At 39.6% G+C, this 22784-nt stretch overlaps 1 protein-coding gene across 4 annotated transcripts in view; it reads right to left on the bottom strand.

The window, feature by feature from the left end:
• MYO1E (myosin IE) overlaps nt 1–22784 on the bottom strand; it is an 81155-nt gene that overhangs the window by 46982 nt on the left and 11389 nt on the right. For all 4 annotated transcript variants that reach the window (XR_010305348.1, XM_064157503.1, XM_064157502.1 and 1 more), the window contains exons 2-4: nt 4447–4590; nt 1652–1741; nt 689–783 (exon numbers count right to left, since the gene is read on the bottom strand). Coding sequence is in view for 3 of the 4 variants with exons in the window: in XM_064157503.1 (XP_064013573.1) it covers nt 689–783; nt 1652–1741; nt 4447–4590 (329 nt within the window). In the remaining variant the exon portion in view is untranslated. The remainder of the gene's footprint in view (nt 1–688; nt 784–1651; nt 1742–4446; nt 4591–22784) is intronic.

The raw sequence follows: 22784 nt of genomic DNA, 5'->3' as shown, positions 1-22784 counted from the left end.
AGAAGAAGTGAAAACAGCCTGTTGGTTCAATAGAGGCATAAATATCACACTATAGTAAAACATGAACCTAACGAGAAATCAAACTCCAGCGTAACTACCTTACTCATATGACTAAACTTCCTTTGTTATAATTCCGTCCAGTACAGACAAAAGGACGGAAAAAAATTGCTGCTTCTTGCTACCCAAGCATACTTTGCACCTGCATCCAGCTCAGCTAGAACCCAACCTCACTGTTGACACTGTTAACACCATTCAAAATAGCTCATGGCTCCTCTGTTATAATTAGATATGCATACATCTAATTCTCTTAATGCCTACATATATATGCTGCAATTACTCCACTAATGAAAACAGGCTTCCGTGGCCTTGGAAAGACTCTTTGGTAACAGTCTTCCTTTTCAAATTAGCTGTATCAAAAAAAACCAAAACAGACAAAAAAAACCCCAACAACGTATTACTTGTTGCTATCTGTTCTCAGTCAAGCCACTGCTGTTTTGGTACCGGACATGTGAAAGAGGTTTCTCATGTTTTTACTGGAAAACAAAAGGTCAGAAAGTACTTAGCTCTCCTGGCAAACCCAAAAATGGCCAGTGGTCATGGACACAGAAGATGTAATAGAAAGAAAACCCAACAACTTCTCTGCTTTAACACTAAAAGGTGATTTTCCACGAAAAGGTATTTTTCTTACCTAATAATGACACACTGATTTTCTCTGTCAATAATCATGTTCCTGTACATGCTGTCTGCAAGAGCATAAATGTGTGGTGGGTTTTCATACTGCGCCTAGGAGGGAGGAGTAGAGAATCATTTTTCAACACAGCATTAAACAACACAGAAAGAGCAACATAATTTTGTGTTTAAATTGAAAGAATTATTTTCCTGGAAAAATAATCATTAAATTTATACTGGTTTTTCCCCAGGAATTTGGGTTTTTAATAGAAACAAACTTACTGATCTTTCTCTCCTCCATAATTTTCTCCTAACTACCATAAACACCCTATTCCAAAAATGTTCTATGCTTGAAATGTATTACTGGTCCAAGAGAAACTCAAATAATTCAAGCTTATTCTACCAGTGCTCACATGCTAACAATAAATGACCTAAATGGCTACTGAGAGCCTGGTGCTGTAGATTTCATTTTAAGTTGCTGAGTCCATTCAAACCAGTTTCATGAATTTATGGAAATGCCCAAGTCAAACAGGAAGCCACATTTTAAGTTCCTAAGGTTCTTGTGCTGATTTGCTCTTCAAACTATATTTTCAAAAGTAGTACCTAATTTTGGCATCTCCACTTTTCATTGTTCTTGTCAAGACTGAGAGTTCAAGTCATCATCTTGGCAGTTTTTTATTGTGGACCACACTCTTATTATACAGTAGCTTAAAAACTGCCTTTGCAGGAAGGATGTGTCAAGGAGAGAAATCTGACATGGAATAGAGTTAATCAATACAAGTATTTTCTTGAAATGCTAACCCTATGCTCCAGGGAATTCAGTTTGAAGACTCAATAAATGGTAATGGAAATCAGCCAAGTTCTCTTAGGCTAGTAAAATGCTACCAAAACCTAGAAAAATAAATGCTTCCAAGATTAACCATGTAGAATAGTATTTACATGCCTCTGAACACTGCGGTATATTTTAGACTACTTTACTTACTGCTCCTTGGTACATTTCAATTTCCTTTTCCCCAAAATATGGCATTTGCTTGAAAGGATTCACAGAGATCAATACAGAGCCAATATATGTCTGGATTCAAAACAAGTTAAGGCAACTACAAGTTTCATGAAGTACTGTCGTACCACTAGTGACTGTCAAATAACTTTTCCATATACTACACAATAGAGCACAGTTTCAGGTAACAGTAAAAAACCTTACAGTTTACAGTAACTTTTAATTAAAATGAAATTAGCAGGCATACAAGAATATAAGCATATCAGTCAATTGTATACTCTCATATTATCAAAATATTTATTTTAGGACAAGCTAAGTATTATAAGAACATGTATCAGAGACTCAGACACAACACACCTTGAACAAAAATACAGAAAGTAAGCAGCATATTTAAGGTGGTTTACTCTCTTGTAACTAAGGAGATCATGTTGTCAGTACTAGAAAAGATTGTTATGACCTTCGCAGACTATTGCATAGCGACACATTCTGATCTCATAGAGATAGTGCTGAGCATGCACAGACAGAATGGAAACAGCCACTGCTGAGCTAAACTGGACAATTACTCATCTGCATGTACTAGTGAGAGAGCTAAGGGAATTAGGTAATCCAGTATGTGGTGTTATTTTATGAGTGTAACTATTAACAGTCCCTGGGAGTCTTATCCTGCAGGGTGTTCTGTAAAAAGACACTCAGTTTCAAGCTCTTATTAGTCCCAGAAAGGTTTTTTTGCAGCATTCTGAAAGTTAGTATTTTGCTGCTGTGCATTCAGCTGTACATGCACCTACATTTACAAAAGAATCCAGAAACTTTGGAATTAGAATTGCAAAATACATACATGAAGTAACCCACACTACTTTACATGAAGGATTGGTTCATCAAGCTGGGAGTCAGCAGCATACTTGTGTTGAGGAGACCAAAACAGTGTACTGCAGGTTTCATTTAACAATCTGGAATTGTTCATATGCAAATTTACTATCTAAGATTCCCATACAAACACAGACAAAAAATTAAAAATTATCCTGCTGGCTCATCCTGTCATGGTGCCTCAGCACAAAATGGCAAATAACAAATTAGAGAAGCATAACTCAGTGAACATCATTTCTATGTTGTAAATTTGCCATGCTTACTTCATACATTTTAAAATTCAATTCAAAGAAGAGTGACAAGATCTGGGTCTTGAATATAATAAATCAAGCATTTGTTGTGCCAGTGTAAATATCCAAAGTGGCAGCTGTCTGTTGGTAAACAATACCAGCATTTTCTGGGACGATTCAGTAATCTCTATGCAATGTAGCAGAGAGAAACTGCTCATTCATGGGTGACCATACAAACCACTGAAAGATTCAAGAGATGATCTCCATGTTAGAATGAAAAGTCTCTGCAGAACTGCAAAAGCAGTCTTTTTTTCCCGTTCACAAAGGAATTATAATGCTTTAAAAGAAGACTGTGATCCCTTATGAGACTGTAAGCCCCCTTGGAACATTCCTGCTTCAGTGGAAAGACCATCTCCACGTTTATCTCACTTGTTTTTCTAAGAAAAAACATAAAACTGCTTCTTCAGCACAGAGCACTGAAGACTTTGTGAATGTAGTGCATGGAAGATACAGATTCCACAGGGACAAAAGTGCTTGTGTTACTTACGGGAAGAGTGCTTTGCTGTGTTACTTTGTCATGTTTCTGTAAGGCACATTGAATCATGGTATGGCACCTCACTGCTGAAGAGAGGATCCAAATCCACATGCACACACCTATAAAACCCCTGCTGCTTGGGATGAAAATGTCATCATAACTGCAATATTAATTTTTTTCCATCACTCCCTGATAAACTGACCTGCTAATAAACTCTTAACCATCTCAATACCTGGAAATAGACAAAAGATGTTACATTTCCTTCCCTTTCTGCTAAAATGCTAAAAAGTGTTTACCATCTCAAGGAAATTATTCTCTGGATGCAACTGGGAAGAATAAAAACCAGGCTACAGCAGAAGAAAACCCAGTATCACTTTCTAGTATATAAGTAGATTCTCTGGTGTTTACTAAACTAGTTACTGCAGCTCTTGTTAACACTGTGAAAGTTAAAAATTAAATGGTGAGTATTTTGGTGTCATGGAATTCCTTTCATATTAATTAAAAAAAAAAATTAAAAAAATCAAACCTTTGGTGCAGAAATCTGTTTTTCTTTTCAGGTTATATGTTCACATGTTTAAATCTTTCATATTTTCATTAAGCATAGAAAAAAAAAAGAATGAAGTGTGAACACTGTAGGTTTACAGGTGTTCCCACATCCACTTGTTTCCATCAGCCCAAGACTTACAATATTAACAGCTCCAGAGTAAGTTGTACATGGGGCTGTGGCACAGAAGAAATACTGTTTTGAAAGCATTAGAATTGGGGAGGTACAGAAGACAGCCTGGCATCAAGGCTCTTATATATATATATATACACACACCTGAAAGCTATTAATTCTTGCTCTTAGAATCAGCATTACTGCAGTAGCTTCAGGGATCATAAGGATACATAAACATATGGAGCTACAGGCCTTTCTTCAACAATCACAAGAACAATTCCAAATATCAAGAACACCTTAAAATAAATTTTCAGATCTTAATTTCAATCCTCATAATCAGCTCAATTAACAAAGCCTTGCACTTTGTCTAATCTCAGGTGAACAGTCACATAAAATGCTCAGCACCTTAGAGTAATAAATGCTTAAAGAGAATACACAGGAGTAATTGGTTTCAAGCTGGCAAGACCACTAAAATACCCTCTATAAAGGATACAAAAATATAATCATCCATGTATCGCTTCTTTAGGTTCTCCACTATGGAATCCTCTGTGATTTTGGAAAGAAGGACCATATCATCCACTCCACTCTGCTTGACATTGTGGCTCTGCCAGTGGTATCTGTAGTGTCCCTTGCTGCCCTGCAGGTAAACACAAGAAACATCCAAGAGATCACCACATTGCACATTAGTAATCAGCTATTCAAACTGCAGTATTTCTCTTGCATTGAATTCCATGATTTGATCCAGACATTATACAGCAGCATACATGACTATGAGCCAGCAATGTGCCCTTGTGGCCACGAAGGCCAATGGTATCCTGAGATGTATTAGAAACGGTGTGGTTAGTAGGTCGAGAGAGGTTCTCCTCCTCTACTCTGCCATGGAATATTGTCACATCTGGAATATTGTCTTTCATTCTGGGCCCCTTAGATCAAGAAGGACTTCAGGGATCGGCTTGAAGGAGTCCAGTACAGGGCAACAGAGATGATTAAGGGAGTGGAATGTCTTCCTCACGAGGAAAGGGCAAGGGAGCTGAGGCTCTTTAGCTTGGAGAAGAGACTGAGGGCAGACTTCATTAATGTTTATAAATACATGAAGGGAGAGTGTCAGGACAGAGCCAGGCTCTTCTCAATGATGTCCAGTGATAGGACAAAGGGCAATGGGCGCAAGCTGAAGCACAGCAGGTTCTGTCTAAACATGAGAAAAAAACTTCCCTCTGAGGGTGGACACTGGAAGAGGCTGCCCAGAGAGGTTGTAGAATCTCCTTTTCTGGAGACATGCAAAACCCACAGAGACACATTCCTGTGACCTACTCTAGCTGATCCTGCTCTCACAGGGGGTTTGGACTAGATGATCTTTGAAGGCCCCATCCAATCCCTAAGGTTCTGTGAAATTTAAACCTAGCAGGAAAAAAATACAACTATTCAAACTGAGATGCAATTATGGGAAATTAAGGATATAAAGACTATGCTCTTATATATGCTCTTACACTGCATCTACTAGTAGTGAAGATAATGACCACCTGATTGGGTACAGTGGATTCTCCATCCTTTAGACTTTGAAGTCAAATCTGCACATCTGTTGTTAATGGAATGGAAGCTGTGAGCCTGATGCAGTAAGTATTCAGTGATGTTCTGCACATTATGCTACGCAGCTTGTCAGCTGCATGTCTTAACAGTCCCTTTTGATCTGTGAGTCACCATGCTTAACTGACATCTAAATAGATATTCTTTCCACACAGAAAGAAACTATTTCAGGATGTCACTGAAAACTTGTGACATTTCAGGATCTACTACTTGAAATAAAAATCTGGGTTTTTTTTCCAGCTGATTTGAACAGTACTTTGGTTCTATGAATACACCCACGAACAAATTTAAATCCAGTCTAGATAAATGCTATTAATTCAACTTTACATCTGTTCTCCAAACCCAAACCTATTTTCTGTAGCCTGGCAGATAATGCTAAAGGAGTTCTGAATCACAGAATCCATCAGGCTGGAGTAGACCTTTGAGATCATCAAGTCCAACCTATCACCCAACATTATCCAATCAACTTGGTGTCAATAATGGCACCAAGTGCCAGATCCAGCCTCTTTTTAAACACTTTCAGGGACGGGGACTCCACCACCCCTCGGGGCAGCCCATTCCAATGCCAATCATTCTTTCTGTCAAGGATTTCATCCTAAAATACAAGCTAAACATCCCCTGGTGCACCTTGAGACTGTGTCCCCTCATCTGCCTCTGTGTCTAGGTGAGCTCTGCGGATCTGGCTTATTCCCAGGGCTGAGCATCCTGGGGGCTCCCCTGCAGCTGTGAGGGGAGCAGGATGGGATGCAGGCAAGGACGGCAGCTTCTCCAGCCCCTCTGGACAATATTCATGGCATTCCCTGCCTCAGCATGACCTCCTGGGGGGCTTCAAACCACGCCTGCAGGTGAATTCTGCCCTCTTGCTTTTTCATATTTTAATACTTAATTGACATTGGTGACACTGGAATTTTACACTAAGAAGTTATGGAGTATGCTATGAAGGAAGAACTGGCATAGAAAATGACAGTTGTGTATTCCTCTCACTTTTTAATGCCACAATTTCAAAGAGTGTGTTTTAGCTCTCACATACAAAGTAATATTTGCCATAATATGCTCTTACAAATTATATATAAATATTATATATACTTGTTTATAAAGTGTTTCACAAATAAAACAATGCATACTTTTACAGATTAAATAATAAAATGTAGGTACTCTGAGCACCTTGGCTGCCCTCAAGTATTTTGAAAACGTAGCATTAGCAACCTACAGAGATACAACTTGTGTGCGTACACACTTCCCCACAAGCAAGTGACCTATGCAACAGTGCCAACAAAAGTGCATCTGCCAAACTGTTTCCTTGTGTAAATACTCAAGCACTTGTACCAACACCAGACATGGGAGTGAGAATTACAAATGTAGTCAGGGGAGCACAAGGTTCTCATTTTAACCTAAAAGAATGGCTAAAAGTGTAGTCATATACTACATTTTTCCACAAATGTCATTGCACCTACCGGGGGAAAACTCCCAAAAATTAAGGCACAGATTTTATACATACTGTATATTAGTAAATGGAGACAAGCCTATAGGTCAGCCTTGTCTCAGCTGTCATGTTTTCAAGGACCAGCTGGATTTGTCTCTCCAGTTAGACTAACCTGCACTAAAGCTAGACCCATTTTGCTACTGTAGGAAGTACAGAAGTTGTAGGCTTGATGTGTTTTCTATAGTCTCCAGCCATTGCTTCCACTGATGCAGCTCCAGCCTTGCAAACAACACTAAGGAACAGCTGCAAAACTGAATTATTAAGAATGTTTAAGTACAGAATAGCAGAGGTAAATGTTTGAAAATACATAATCTCAACTATTTTCCTGAACATTCACAATCTTATATGAGCTTCAATAAACTATCTTACTTTGCATGAACCTTGTGATTGGCAAGCACTGATAAAATGAAGCACACAATTTTTGCAAATTGTTGCACAATATGGACTGAAAAAAAATCAGTTGAAGGTTGTGTTATTGAAGAAAAGAGAAGTCTAACAGAGAAGCATAATTTCCTTCAGTGTACTCATCAGCTATTTGTGATATTAGACACTCGGAAAAAGGAACTGGCAATATGGACAAGAGGTATGGCATCAAAATAAATGCAGACAATTAGATTCTCCACAAAGCAATACAGAATGTGATTTGGTATCAGGTAATAGAGAACGCTACAGAAAATGTGCAAGAAAAGAGAGTGGGAAAGTAACCAAGTTTCTCGTTAGGAACTGTGGCACCAGACCAAATAAATGCAATGAGGACAAAGCTCACAAAGCCACAAGACACACAGAAAATGTGCACACAGTTTGCAAAACAGCAGGCTTTATAGAAGTCAGTGACTGTTGCTGACTGTGATTAAGCCACACATGCTACCAGGCCAAAGGGTTCTTTCCCAAAAGCAATGCAAACCAGCATGCAAGCAAGATGGGCAGTGCCAGGAAGGCTTAGCCTGCCCTGACAGCAGCTCTTCCCAGGGCTTGCACACTGCTGTAATCAAATCCAAATGCTGCAGCATCTCATGCAGAGAAATGGAAAAGGATGCAGAGAGATGTAATAAAAAGGTGGGTGCTTAAATACCCAAGAAAGCAAGAGCACAGAGGACCCTTCAGAGCAGTATCACTAAGTACACACTTTAAATGGCAGCTTCTCTCAGTAGTTTGGGACTACATGCAAATATAGAGAAGCAGCAAAACCACCAGATTATTGTCAGTCTTCTCCCTAAGATCTAGAAACAAGCCCACACTTTAGTAGCGTCTACGTGCATCTGTGATTAAGTTTTGCTCTCCCTCTCCTTTCTCCAGGAACATATCACCAGTAGGACAGCCACATGCAGCAGCTAGCACCATCTTGGTCTGGGCAACAAAACATGTAGTGCTGCTTCTACAGGACATCCAGATACCTCCACTTTTTTGCTCTTCCAAATATGAGTGATGACTGCAGTCTATCCTGAATTTATCAACTCCAGCAACTTCCAACTGGTACTACAACCATGTCCAGACAACAGTGAACTGGCTTTTTATACACAGTTTTGGAACTACTTTTTTAAAAAATCCTGTCATTTGTCATCTAAAAGAAAAAAAAATTCACATCACAGCAGTTGCAAAAGCAAAACTTCTTACTTCTCCTGGGTGCACATTTCCTAAAGGTCAAAGATATATACTTAAAAATTGCAATGCTTTACAACTGTTTACATTGCAAATACTAATGATGTCTTATTACTGCTTGTATCTTGAAACATTAACCTCTGTTTTAGCTAGACCTATCAACATCCACATAAAAATGCAGTACTTTTACTATGGAGACAATTTACGCCTGAGCTAGTTGTGTGGTGTCCTGGTATTGTGCAGGGTGGAATGGGCATGAGCTGGAGCACAGAAGGTTCCATGTGAACATGCAGAAAAACTTTATCATTGTGAGGGTGACAAAACACTGGAATGGGCTCCCCAGAGAGGCTGTGGAGTCTCCTTCTCTGGAAGCATTCAAAACCCACCTGGACAATTTCCTGTGCAACCTACTCTATGTGATCCTGCTGTGGCAAGGTGGTTGGACTAGATGATCTTATAAAGTCCCTTCCAACCCCTAACACACTGTGATTCTGTGAATCAGCTGCTAATTGCCCTCTGTTGCACTCTACCCACTTCAGGGACTGGTTGGGTTTCCTGGGACTGACTAGGAACTTCAGAGCCAGCAGAATAAAGAGCTGGTAGAGCTACCACACACCCTCTCATCAGCACTGGCCACAGTGGGGCAAACAGAGAGGCTCAGGACTCGTGGCTCATCCCTGGCAGATTCATGCAGGTCATATGTCAGCAAGTACTTTGCTTCTCTCAGGTTTTCTCAGTGAAAGATGTGATCTAACGGCACAATAAATAAGCAAATGAAAGTCTTGTGTCAGCACTAGCTGCCTAAGCAGCTGAAAAAAGATGATCTCGGCAAGTTAGGAAAAATAATTAAAAAAAAAAAAAAAACCAACCCAAACACCAAAAACATAACTTGCTAAAAGCCACAGAAGTGGAAACACAAGTGTTGGACAAACCTGGCTGCCAGGCCTCCTTCAGGCTCTCACTGACCTTCAAGACCAGCATCTGAAGCTGCACAGGGAATGGAGGCTGGGCAGCAAAGCTGGAATTAAAGGCGTGTGCTGCATTGCTGTCAGCTGTTATTATTCATTTGGTTGCTGTTTTAGGCTCAACCTCAGATCTGCTTTGCACTGACAAGAATAATATTTATGAGTCACAAGATGACCCCGTGAGCTAGAAACCTACTGTTTCTGAGCCATACTGCTTCAGGAGCAAATACAGCTACCACCTGGCTACTGATGAGGCAGCACTGTCCTATTCATCTCAACAGCTTTATCTTCAGCATCAAAACAATCGAGACTCTCAAGAACCTAAACACTAATCACTTCGTACATCTCTCCCAACACCCACTCATTAACAAATTAAGACAACTGCTGCATTAATATCAAGGGGAATGTAAAATACTTTATGTATACCAAAGATTGTCTATACTTTCTATACAACTTTTGGAATGGTACAGTTCAAGCATGTTATTGGGGTTTTTTAAATAAATAAATATTGATGAGACATTTGTTTATATTTTTCAGATGACCTCCACCTTGTGTTACAACAGCAACTGCTGTTTTCTAATTTTTGCCTTTGTTATTGTCTGTATAATTTTAGATTATCCTAAGCAACACGTATTTGATGTGGCTATAAAAAACCCGAGTCATACTGTGTCACAACAGGGTTTTCTTTTAACTGGGGGGCAAAAAAACCCAAACCACAAATATTTTTTATTTCAAGCTATCTAAAAATAGTATGTCTAAAAATAAAGCACTAAAAATAAGGGATCAGAGAAGACTGTATATTCTGCCCCCAAGAAAGAGCCTTGTTTCTTTCTCTGCATCAGAACTCTGTCTAAACTACAACAACCTACATGCCATAAATAATCATTCTTGGTTCCCACAAAGGGAAAAATTGCCATCCTGAATGTGACAGCTGTGACAGAAAACTACTGCATGAAATCCCTGTAGTTTTGGAGGCATGTGTATCTACTCAGATCAGTATTACAAACAGAACACTAAATGATAGCCAGCCATCATCTTAACCAAATGTCACCAAACTGAAGCAGCTGCACATCTGACAGCGATGCCTCTACCAATGCAGGCATATCACTGGCCTCATACAGGCATAAATTGCACTAGTGTTTCCAGCTAACAAAAAATAAACTAAAAAAAACCCAAACAACCACAACTTCTTGCAATGACATCATCCACCAAAATAGTAATTTTGTATAATCTATTTCTAGGAAATTTTCATGTATTTCTATAAAGTGACAGATTCTGCTGTTCCCAGTAGAGAATACTGCACACTTAAAGCAAATTTTGGTCCTCAACCAGGGTAATCAAAACTGAGAAGCCATAGTAGGCAAAAGCACTCAAAAATAGCTCTTGTGTATCTAATGTTAGAAAACGCAGATATTGGCTGCAATGATGTCATGTTATTTCAGAAAGGAAATTAAAGGAAGACAGCAGACACAGCTAGATGGACAAAGATAAAAGGTAAATTATTTAAATTTAACAGGATATAAATATTGAGACAAAAAAGCAGTGCTTGAAGATTTGAGGAAAGAGCAAAGCTAAAATATTGAGTGTCTAGCAGCAGGACAGACATTTTATACAGAAAACTAAAGACATGAAAACTGTATTAAGGAATGGAAACTACCATCAAGTTAATATTTAAAAAAACCACAGCTAAGGAAACAAAATAATGAGAAAAATACATCACTTCTCATTCTTCGATCTTGGACAGGACTAGATTCAGCCCCGTGTGACTAGAAGGACTGACTCCAGAGCTACTTAAAGGCTGCAGGAGATCCTCTTGCCTAAAATACTTGCTCCCATAAGCTCCTGTGTGCAAGCTGCCTGCTCCAACAGGGTCTGGTCTAGGCTTGCTCCCCACCATTACCTCCTGCTCTGAGCTCTGGAGCTAGGGATGAGCCAGAAACTAAAGCTTGAATAGCAAATGCACACTTGTAACACAATACACATCATGGGATTGTGAGGAGTGTACAACAAGGTATACAGATTATGCTCGTTTTCAGGAGTCACAAGAGACATCAGCATTCCTGTAAGGTAAATAAGAGAACTCTACCTAAAATAAAACTGTTCCAGTGCTTAACAGGGAGGATCATGTATTGCATCAGTATTAATCTTCACTAATATTTTTCAAAGGTTATTTTTAAAAAGGCACACCTACTTGACAGAGCAAAATAAGGATGGGAATGAGCCTAAAAGCAGGTCGTGCTAATGTGCATGTATTTTTGACACAACTTACAGAGACAGTGGGCAGACACCAGAAAGCAGTTAATGGACTACAATTCAAGACTGCTTACCCCGTACTTTTTTGGGTGGCTGTGACTTAATGTTTCAAGAAACACCAGCTCTCATACACAGGTAACCAAATTAATTTTCTTCAATAGTGTTACTGTAGAAAAGGCAAAACTGCACTTTCCAAATATGTAAAGAAACAGAAACAAACTCAATAAATACATTCCTTTTTGTTGGCCTAGAGATTTAATTAAAAAAACCCAAACCACAAACATCTGTGTCCAAACATACCCATTTCTTCAATTTAAAAATACATTCCCTACAGAAACACTCCTACCTATCACCCCAAACCTACAGGGTTTTTTTTTGCATTTGCTTAGCACATATTAAGACTTCTCACTGCAAATCAATTTAATTCCAATGCAATGCACTACCACACTCCAGCAACAATAAATAACATTATGTTCTACACAGGAAGCTGTATTATTTTATTCTCCAACTACTGGAAAACTACAGCTCTTTAGGGGGGGGGTGTATGACAACATTTGCAACTGCTAATGGATTGTGAGTAAGAATACAACAGGTTGAGTGGACTATAGAAACTGACATGGACCTTGTTTCATTACTGTTGTTTTCAACTAAAACCAAACTAGATGCTTTTATGCCAACAGCTTCATCTAGGTGATTGTACACAGCGCTACGTACAACTGACATAGTTGCTTGTATCTAGTCAACAGCAGGCAGCAATTATGCAGAAATTATCATCCTGAACTACATCTGAATTTAAAGTAATTTTGAAAAACTACTGCCAAGTCTCTCTTGGTTTTTTCCTCTCCCCTTTTCGGTATAAAACACAATGATTTCCTCAACTTATTTACAAGCCAGGGGGAATATTGACTTTACATGTAGAATGTCACAGTCACATGCCTTTGTCAGCTCAAGCTTGAGAAAAACACCCTTTATTGTAATAGGCATGATAATACAGCAAAAGCTGCAACACAGCAGATAACTGTGCTAACATGTGTTTTTTTGGTATGTACTGTTGAAAAACCAATTTGTGAGGACACTACAGAATTTTATTAGTGTAATGCACTGCTCAGAGTTGTAACATTTAACTGCTTAGATGTCAAAAATACTAAATAAACAGCTGGCAGCTCATTTCCTAATGCAGGCAGTGAAATGGTCATTGGTTTCAAATTAACATACTTTTGATATATTAGCTCTTATCTTCCCAGCTCTTGAAACTGGGACCTGCCCATCACAGGTGCAGCATTGTTTCTACTGGTAGGAGCAGGGCAATACAATATAATTACTGCCGTCATATAAGGGTGGTGCTCCATGATAAAGTTGATTTGCCAAAGTCTTGCTTGCAGAGTTTCAAGGAACATTGTTAGGTTTATCCATGCTTTTCCCAATTAGGTGGATCCAAGAATACCTGCTTTCATGTTGGGTTAAAGAGCTACATAATCTGTTCTTGGCCTGTGTTCAGATGTAGAGCTCAGGTGACTTATTTCTACAGAGACCTATAGTGGGGGAGGACTATCTGGCCAATGAGAGCCCTAGGAACCCCAGTCTTGTAGTGGAGGACAGCTGTGGCATTGGTAGGTGGGAGATGTAGTGGAAACCTTTTATTGCTCACTTAGAAGCAGGAATGCTTGCCCCATAGCAATATTCCCATTTCACTTGAGAGCCGTCAACTCCTTTCACTGGCAACAGCAGCTGAAGAAGCTTGCTGGGGGGGTAGGAGCAGTTCTTCACTGTAAGGGAGCTTCTAATGAAAAAATTGGTTGCAGTGTTTATTTTAATTTCACAGAGTGCTGAGTAAACAGAGTAAAAGCTCCAGGACTACAGCAGCTTCATGTTTACCTCAGCAGTGCCGACTCAAAGCGACAGAGCAAAGGCTCAGGGAGCGGTGCTCGCTCACCTCAGTTGAGAGGTGGTAACACAGATGTGGCTCAAACCACAAAATCCTCTTTATTAGCATTCATGCTTTGCTATTCACTCAAGAAATCAGATTTTACTTCAGACACTGTGGTAGACTATTTGATATACCAATTAAACCTTAATCTCTTTAGAAGAATCCAAATAAGATTAATTCCAGTATGTGTAGATATATACACTTCCTTGGTTAATTATTAAATACAAATGAGAATTCCTTTGAGCATTCCATTTAAGGAATTAGTTACACACACCTTTTTAATGGACCAAATCTACCAAAAAGTTTGCAAAGGAAGCACAATCTTGCTAAAGGTTATATACATTAAATCAAACAAACCTCATGCACTGTGTAGGAGACTCAACAGGATACACTTTCTCAGCTGTACATTAATCTCTGGCTGGACTTGCAAAGTGCTTAGTATCTATTTCCAACGTAAGGGTGATGAAGGCTACACAACACCACTGCAGCTTAGGAGCACACAGTTTCTCAAGCTCACAGGAGTCATCAGAAAGCACACTGCCAGTTTGACAGTCCAATTCCCCCCCTTATCCAACAGCAGACCACTCCAGGTTTTCAGTTGTGTTTGTGAGGACCAAACCTAAACATTTAGGGGCAGAATACACGACAACAGGAAAAGTGTAATCCACTCGAAGTAGATTCAGAAATGAGAACTTAGTGAACAGGTAATGAAAGTGCTTAACAGTCAGGGGCATGAGCTCATTTATTCTTTGACAAGGTCTGACTTTTACTTCCACCAATAATTACACTACACCAGGGCAAGCAGGTCCCAATGAGTACCCATGAGACATTCTCATAACCAAATCATTCATGATGTGTGTATGAAGGATAATGTTAATGCTTACTTTTGCACTTACATTTTCTAAAACAGTTTTGATCACTAAGTTGAGGGCAGTTTTGAGAAGAAACTGTATTGAAAGATACAGCAAGTGATGCTTTAATTGTATAGAATAACTAGCTTAATTTCATGAATGTGTTAGTTTTACTTTACTGGCTTTTATTACAGTACCTTTACAGTATCACCAAGGTTGGAAGAGACCTCACAGATCATCAAGTCCAACCCTTTACCACAGACCTCAAGGCTAGACCATGGCACCAAGTGCCACGTCCAACCTTGCCTTGAACTGCCCCAGGGACGGCAACTTCACCACCTCCCCAGGCAGCCCATTCCAGTAGCCAATGACTACTTATATTAAGTTATATACTTAATAATAGTGTTTCAGTTTGGGAGATTGTTGGTGATGATGATAAATTCTTGCCTAAAAATCTCAGGGGAGATTCTTGTGTTTGATATATTCCTGGTATGGGCTCAGCCATTGCAAATGATCACCGAAATGAAACAAACTAAGAATTCCTTACTTAGCTTTGCATCTTGCCAGATGCAACACTGGGAAGACTTAAACTGATTTTGTTGTGACAAAAAGCATGTCTGGATCATGTTCATGGTCACAAATCTGTGCCTCTGACTTGATGCTACTTTCCTAACCCTGTCTTTCTCCCAGGCTTCCTAAGAAATAGGCTAAGCAATGCAACCTGTCTGCTGAGCAGCTGATCTCACAAGTTTCACTGTGCAGGCTTCTGTTGCTTTGCCTATACCAGGAAGCAGAGTTTGCAAGCTGCATTTATCCTGGTTGATTCTATGTTCTACATGACTGATACATTAAATCATTGTTGCTGACATGACAAGAATGCTATTATTTGAACATTTTTCTGGAATAACCCAGCCTGATTAAGATTTTGTAAGGTTATCACATTTTCTTCCTGTCAGATGCCATGCTTCAAACTATTTACTCTAATCTGTATTAAGATTCTATCCTGACTTTCATATAACCGTAATAATAAGGCAACAAGAGAAAACCTAATATCCGTGATCCCCACTAGCTAAGAAGCTCGCTCATTGTGTTTTGCCAATGAAGATGTTGCCCCAGAAAGTTGGAAATCCAGAAAAGCATCAGGAACACAAAGAGTTCATTCTACTCTAGAGGAACACCATGGTTGTTAGTTGAATTATGCAACAGAAGTTCTGACCCGACATCTTTTAACATCACAGAATGTGTAGGTTTGGTAAAGGACCTCTGGGGATCATCTAGTCCAGTCCCCTGCTACAGCCAAGTTCACCTAGATCACGTTGCATGGAAACACATTCAGGTAAACCTTCATCAGCTAGGAGAAGGGATCACTGCAGTTATGTAGGCTGCACCAACACATCTATGTGATCTCTGCATTTGCAACATCTTTGATGTATTTATATGGACAGAAGTTCATTTCATAGGTAAAGTGATTATTCCTCTAAGTCTACAAAAGTCGAGGTTCCACACAGAAACAGCAGTTATGCAAAAGATCAAATTTAAATGTTTCTTACACCTTTTAATTCAGCATAATATACATTGGTTTCAAAATACTTGTTAAAGGGATATCATGAGAAAAGCTGTCAGCTTTGAAGAAAAACTGCTGAATTACCCTGCAGTTACCCTAATTTTAACAAATCTGTGTACAATGTGATGCTGCATTTTCTTTCCCCTTTAATTTTTCATTTCTGTGTCTGACTCTGGTTTCCTGTCAGAAAACTAACATTCAGTTGAAGGCCCTGATTTAATTAAAGGTCTTTATCTGAACATTCAAGTATAGCGAAGAGATGCAAAGCATCCTAAAACTGAAGCCCAATCTAAACAGAAGTTTCTCTACCCACCCCAAACTGTACTCATGATTTACATTCTGCACTGTTCCCTTCATCACCATCAGCTATATCCCTGTCAAGTTACAAATCTTCAGACACTGCTGTTGTTTGCAGACTCCCTTTCTTTACTACTGCATACTGGTATTTTCCTTAAATTTCATGAAAATGATTATGTGAGATTCTTCAAGGACCAAGAATTTAAGTTAATGCCATAAACTTTTGGAGTACTGACTTACATTGAAATACGCATGGAAAGATGTCAAGGCACCAATGCTGTAACATTTCTATGTTTATGAGACTATTCTAACAAAAATCCATTCCTTTACTTTGAAAAAAAGGCTCAGATATGCACATAGAGGGAATTTATTCCAAGTGATTTCAGGCGAGATTTTTCTCTATAATCCTAGGCAAATAATTGTAACCAGCATTAGTTACCATATTAGACAATTCCCCAAAATATAAGCTATCCTTTGACATTACCACACAAGCCATCACTCAAGCAATCTGCAGAAGTCAGTGCTCTGAATGTTTCTTAATGACAAAGACAGCCAAAACTTCAACCTCTATGAATAAACCTAAAAAAACCACTCCAGCACAGCTCACTTTGTAGTCAAGCTGCTTGTACTTGGCCACAGCACCTACGTAAACCTGCAAATAAAGAAAAGAGCCTTTGCAAAAAAGAAAAAGCCCAACTGGAATCAAAGTATGTGGAATATTTTTTCTATGAGATTAAAAAATACCCAGGAATGGGAAAGATTTGAGCAGCTCCCAAAATGCAATGCTGAGTCTCAGTACAGTACCAATCTTTATGTACACATAGCCGAGATGTTGTCAAGATATTTGTGTGCAAATGTTGTTATTAACAAGAGAATATTTATGAATAAAGGAACAGGGTAAAGTCTTTCATTAATCGGTTGCTTGAGGGTCTCTGGTGTCATGAACTACAGGTAAACAAAGTTTAGCATGAATTATTCAACACCTGAACACTGGAAGTCAGTGAGGCTTTCCATAAAGAAAATTCTTCTAATTATGAACACATAATTAAAAAACGAACAAAGAACCATGAAATATCCAGGTGGCTGTAACAACTTGACAACTTATTCTGTCTGTTTATTTTATGCCTGGTTAGGTTTTGTTGAAAAGAAAACCATTCTCTCTTTGCTTCCACAAAAAGTATCTAGGCCAATCACAAATTTCCATCCCTACTGTACTGAAAGACAATTCTGAGGTAGTCCATCCATTTTCATAGACAGCACCCTTGTTTTCAATTAATAGAACAAAAAAGACACAATCCACATCTCTCAAGCATTCCTCCTTGTGTGATATTTCAGATTTTGGAAGACTAGTCGACACACTGAAGTGAAGGACATTTGCTTTGCTGTTTATGTAATTGGGGCTTTAACACCCTCCAAGTTAACCTTTCCACAAGCACATAAAAAACCCCAACAAAACTAAGTCAAAGAGGACCAAATCCAACAAAAGCAGAGTAACTCATTACACAAACAGGATAGTGTGTTTTTTACTTGTTTGGAGGTTTTGTTTGTTTGGGGTTTTTTAACAACAACAACAGGTAACAAGGTATAAGGGTGCCAGCAACTGAACAAATTTGGAAGTCCTTGGTATTTTCAATACAATTTTTAGTATTTTGGACTCACTCCATTGTTAATATATCCAGTTAACAAAAGTTGTTAGTTACCACTACTAAAGAAATACTCCTCAGGATACTTTTTTCAGGGTGTTTGAAATAAAAAACAACACACTAGAATCATAGAATCAACCAGGTTGGAAGAGACCTCCAAGATAATCCAGTCCAACCTAGCACCCAGCCCTGTCCAATCAAGTAGGCTATGGCACTCACTAAGTGCCTCATCCAGTCTTGTCTTGAACACCCCAGGGACAGCGACTCCACCACCTCCCAATGGCAAATCACACTCTCTGGGAAGAACTTCCTCCTAACATCCAGCCTATACCTCCCCTGCCACAACTTCACACTGTGTCCCCTTGTTCTGTTGCTGGTTGCCTGGGAGAAGAGACTAACCCCCACCTGGCTACAGTCTCCTTTCAGGTAGTTGTAGACAGCAGTGAGGTCAGCCCTGAGCCTCCTCTTCTCCAGGCTAAACAACCCCAGCTGCCTCAGCCTTTCCTCATAGGGCTGTGTTCCAGGCCTCCACCAACTTTGTCGCCCTTCTCTGGACACATTCCAGCATCTCAACATCTTTCTTGAATAGAGGAGTCCAGAACTGGACACAGGACTCAAGGTGTGGCCTGACCAGTGTTGAGTATAGGGGAAGAATAATCTCCCTTGTCCTACTGGCCACACTGTTCCTGATACAGGCCAGGATGCCATTGGCGCTCCTGGGCACACTGCTGGGTTATGTTCAGCTACTATCTACCAGTACTCCCAGGTCCCTTTCTGCCTGGCTGCTCTCCAGCCACTCTGTACCCAGTTTGTAGCACTAGAAGAAATTGTTCTTTAGTAAAATCTGTTGTTTAGAAACAGAACAAAATGCCTCTCCCGTAGGCTGCATTGCATTTGAATGCAGAAACATTCAGCTAAAAGCCTGTGCACCCTAGAATGACTCATCAAGTCTTTAAATATGTAGATGAATAATCCAATTTACAGCTTCTTATTAAATCTTTAAGTTTTATATGCAGCACCATAAAATCTTATTGTGTCATTTCAGGTGTCTACTGCTCTGAATTTAATGAAAAGATGTTAGTTTTTAACACATAACATTTCCTTATGTTACTGCAGCATTTTTAAGTAGCTGTAGACCAGGAGTGGAGTTAGCAGGACATGACATGGCTGTGAACTGTGGACTCTGGGCTATTTCTTCTAAGTATAGCACTGGTGTTCTTAAATGGTGAGCCATTCCCTCTCACTGAGATCACCTGAAGCTAGTAAACTATCCTGTTACGACTTAAAGCACGACCGATGTGGGGCTAAAGGCACAGGTAAGGAATGCTTTAACCATTTCAGCAAATGAGGTGGGATTTGAAACTACAAGGTTGGTCTTTTAGTGATGTAGGCCTGGGATTTACACTCCCATTCTCAAAGCTCCCCACTGATGCCATGCTTTGATTTATCTTAAGTACAGTAACTGAGAAAAGTTTGTTTTCTACCAAGTTCCTTAAATATGCACAGCTCTATGTATCATCTAGTGAAGCAATAGTGGAAAAATACATCACACATTAGGCATGTGATCTTTAACTGTCCCAGCCCTATGCCGCTTTTTTCTCTCCCCCACAAAATGTTCATCTGAACAACTGCATGAAGAACTATAGTGTGCAACTAGCATGCTAATTACTTAAAGCATCTCTTTAAATCTGTAGCTTAAAGAATTAGACCACTACAGATGTGTTTCTGCATACCCCTTGTGCAATGCCTGACTGCCAGAATAATTTTCCTTCCACTGAACTCGAGTAAGCACAGGAGGTAGCCTGCAGCTATTTTGCTCTGGAGTCTGCTTCCGTCAAATCTCACTGTTTAGCAAGTATCGATTTACATAGCGTTTGCAAGGGAAGTTTGTGAAGAAATCAAGACCAGTAATTTATCCCTTGATGAGTCGGTAACACCCCACTGCTCAGAAGGCCTATCAAAGGGACAAAACTCGTCAAAGAGGTTTCAGTATTCCTAGTGATCGAAGGTGCCACAGAACACTTTGCAAGGATAGGGTTTTATACTCCGAAGCCCAGTTCTGAAGTAGCTGTATTGCTTTTAGGTGGTGTTGACAGCAGCTTCGGAAAAAAAATACTCTCTGCATTTAAAAATCATACAGTAATAACCAGCACAACAGAAAGGCTTTCTTGTGTCTTACAACACACCTGCAGTCTGTGGTACAGTGCCAATATCTAACACCAACAATTTCATAGATTCCTATTAGAGAATTATCCTCAGTGGTGTTTTGCCAATTTAGTATTAATGGACAAATTGAGTAGTGTATGTATGTCGTTGCACTCGAAATTCTCCAACACACCATAGCAGTAGCTGTAAGGAGTACTAAACGTGGAGGTTTTTTAATCTACTATTAAAAGTCACATTTCATATACAGGCATTTAAGTAATAACATAACTCATTCAAACAACCAGGTTCAGGAATGGAGCTAACATTTGTACATCCATTTTCATCTCATTGCCAAGTACAAAATAGAACTTTACCTTTACATAATGTGCTTCATTGCAAGTGTCTCTTTAGCATGCACTACCATAGAACTTCACCCTTCAAAAGGGACCACTATACTCCAGATGAGGCCTCACCAGGGCAGAGTAGAGGGGAAGGAGAATCTCCCTCGACCTACTAACCACACCCCTTCTAATACACCCCAGAATGGCATTGGCTTTCCTTGGCATAAGAGCACACTGCTGGCTCATGGCCATTCTTCCATCCACCAGGACATTCAAGCAGTTCTCCCCTTCACTGCTCTCCAGCAGGTCAGTCCCCCATCTATAGTGATATGAAGGGATTGTTCTTTCCCAGGTGCACAACTTCTAGTCCTGTCACTTGTAATTAAGGAGAAGAGGATGGCCCTCTACACACTCCAGCCTCTAACCTGGTTAGATTGAATCAGTTCCATCAGCAATATTGAAGGCTTACAGACATAGAGTACTAAGGTATAACTGAAGGAGCAGAACTTCACACGAAAATTAGAAGCAGCTTGGATCAGACTAGGCTCACAGCAGACCGATCCAGACCACTCCACAAACTCTTGGATTTAGTCACTCACCCTACTTGAGAACGCAGGATCTGTTACAGCCTGCTGCAAACCAAGCCATACTTCAATCACAAGGCACAATGTAGTTTAGATAGTTTTTTTGTCAAAACAAGCCCACTCATACACTAGAGATTTAGGTGCCTGGGAGAGCACCACAATCGAGACCATGGCAGCTGTTAGAGATATGCCCTTTAGATCTACTCCCCAGTCTTTATTAAACTTGTACCACAGCATTCACAGAGAAAGTGATCACAGAGGCTCTGCACAGCTTTGGCATTTCAGTGAGATTCTTGCACACTGGCACTCTACAGACCAGGAGAGGAAAAACGTGAAAAATAGTATGTCTTATTGTAGCTACAGCAGCAAATAGAACAGAAAGTACTTCCCTTTTGCTAGTTCTGATACTTGAAAGCCCTGATTTGTTTAAACTGATTTTAAAAATCTTCCAAAAACTGAGTAGTTTTAGCTCAAGTATATTGAAGTCTTTTAAGATACCAAGCATGAAAAATAAGCAACTAAGCATCTCACTGAGATATGCCATAAGAGAGTCAGTGGGTCCATTTAAATGAAGCAGACTGCCTGCCTCAAAATTTCAACTGATCAAGAGTAACTGTGAAACAAGCCCTAAAAGGCTACAGAAGGTAAAGCATTCTTCATTGTTCACTGTATCCTGTTACCAGTTTGAACATAATTTTAGCTACTCAATTGGTGCTTTTTTGTTTTGGCAATCAGATGATACTGACTTCCTTTTTTTTTTCCCCTTCCTTTTTTTCCTGTTTGCACACCTGCACTGTCAATGAGCAAACAGCAACAAGATTAGTATTTTATAGTTAGCCCTACTGCAAAGATTGTAATGACAAAATTATTTCAAAGCTCTGGGGGAAAACCAAATGAAGAAAAAACAAACACTCCACCAAAACACAGCTGAACTGTCGTCACCAGGTAAAATAATTCTGAAATAAAAATGGGTACTCTTCCAAGTACTACCTACTTCAGATCTAAATTTCACAACCATAGCTAACTTGTATCAGGTAGCTAACATCTTAATTACTGACTCTCCAGCTACATATTTTGAACTGTAGGCTAGGAATAAGCCCCCAAAGTCTTCAGAGCATTATAGAATAGCAGAAAGTTACTGCTGGTAATATGATTCAAGTCTCTTCCCCCCCTACTAAGTTATGAGCTATTTAACTGTCCTCGAGTATGAGAGATCCAGGTTATGATCAAACTGATGGAGAACAGTACAGCTTGCTCTGCCCCTTGCACTCCCAGGCTGGACTCCAGCCACACTCAGCTGAAGGAGTGATATCAAATCTGTCAGCCACTTGTTCAACTTTAAATACATCTGGTCTGAGAACAGAACCATGTGCTGGACAAGTCAAGTGAAAAAATTACCTAATAGCCTCAGGTGCAAAAATGCCTCAGCCTGTATCATTAAGAAATTATCTGAACAAAAGAAATCCTGATTTCAGTAGGTGGACACTCTCGAGGTGTGTCAGACTAAAGTTACTGATGACTAACTCATTTTGTGGTAACAGCATGCTTCCCCACTACATTCAAGCTACTGCACTCAAAAGGGATTCATCAAAACA

This window comes from Pogoniulus pusillus, chromosome 17 (genome assembly GCF_015220805.1).
Source record: "Pogoniulus pusillus isolate bPogPus1 chromosome 17, bPogPus1.pri, whole genome shotgun sequence".
Taxonomy (NCBI): domain Eukaryota; kingdom Metazoa; phylum Chordata; class Aves; order Piciformes; family Lybiidae; genus Pogoniulus; species Pogoniulus pusillus.
This window is presented reverse-complemented; position numbering and strand designations above follow the sequence as displayed.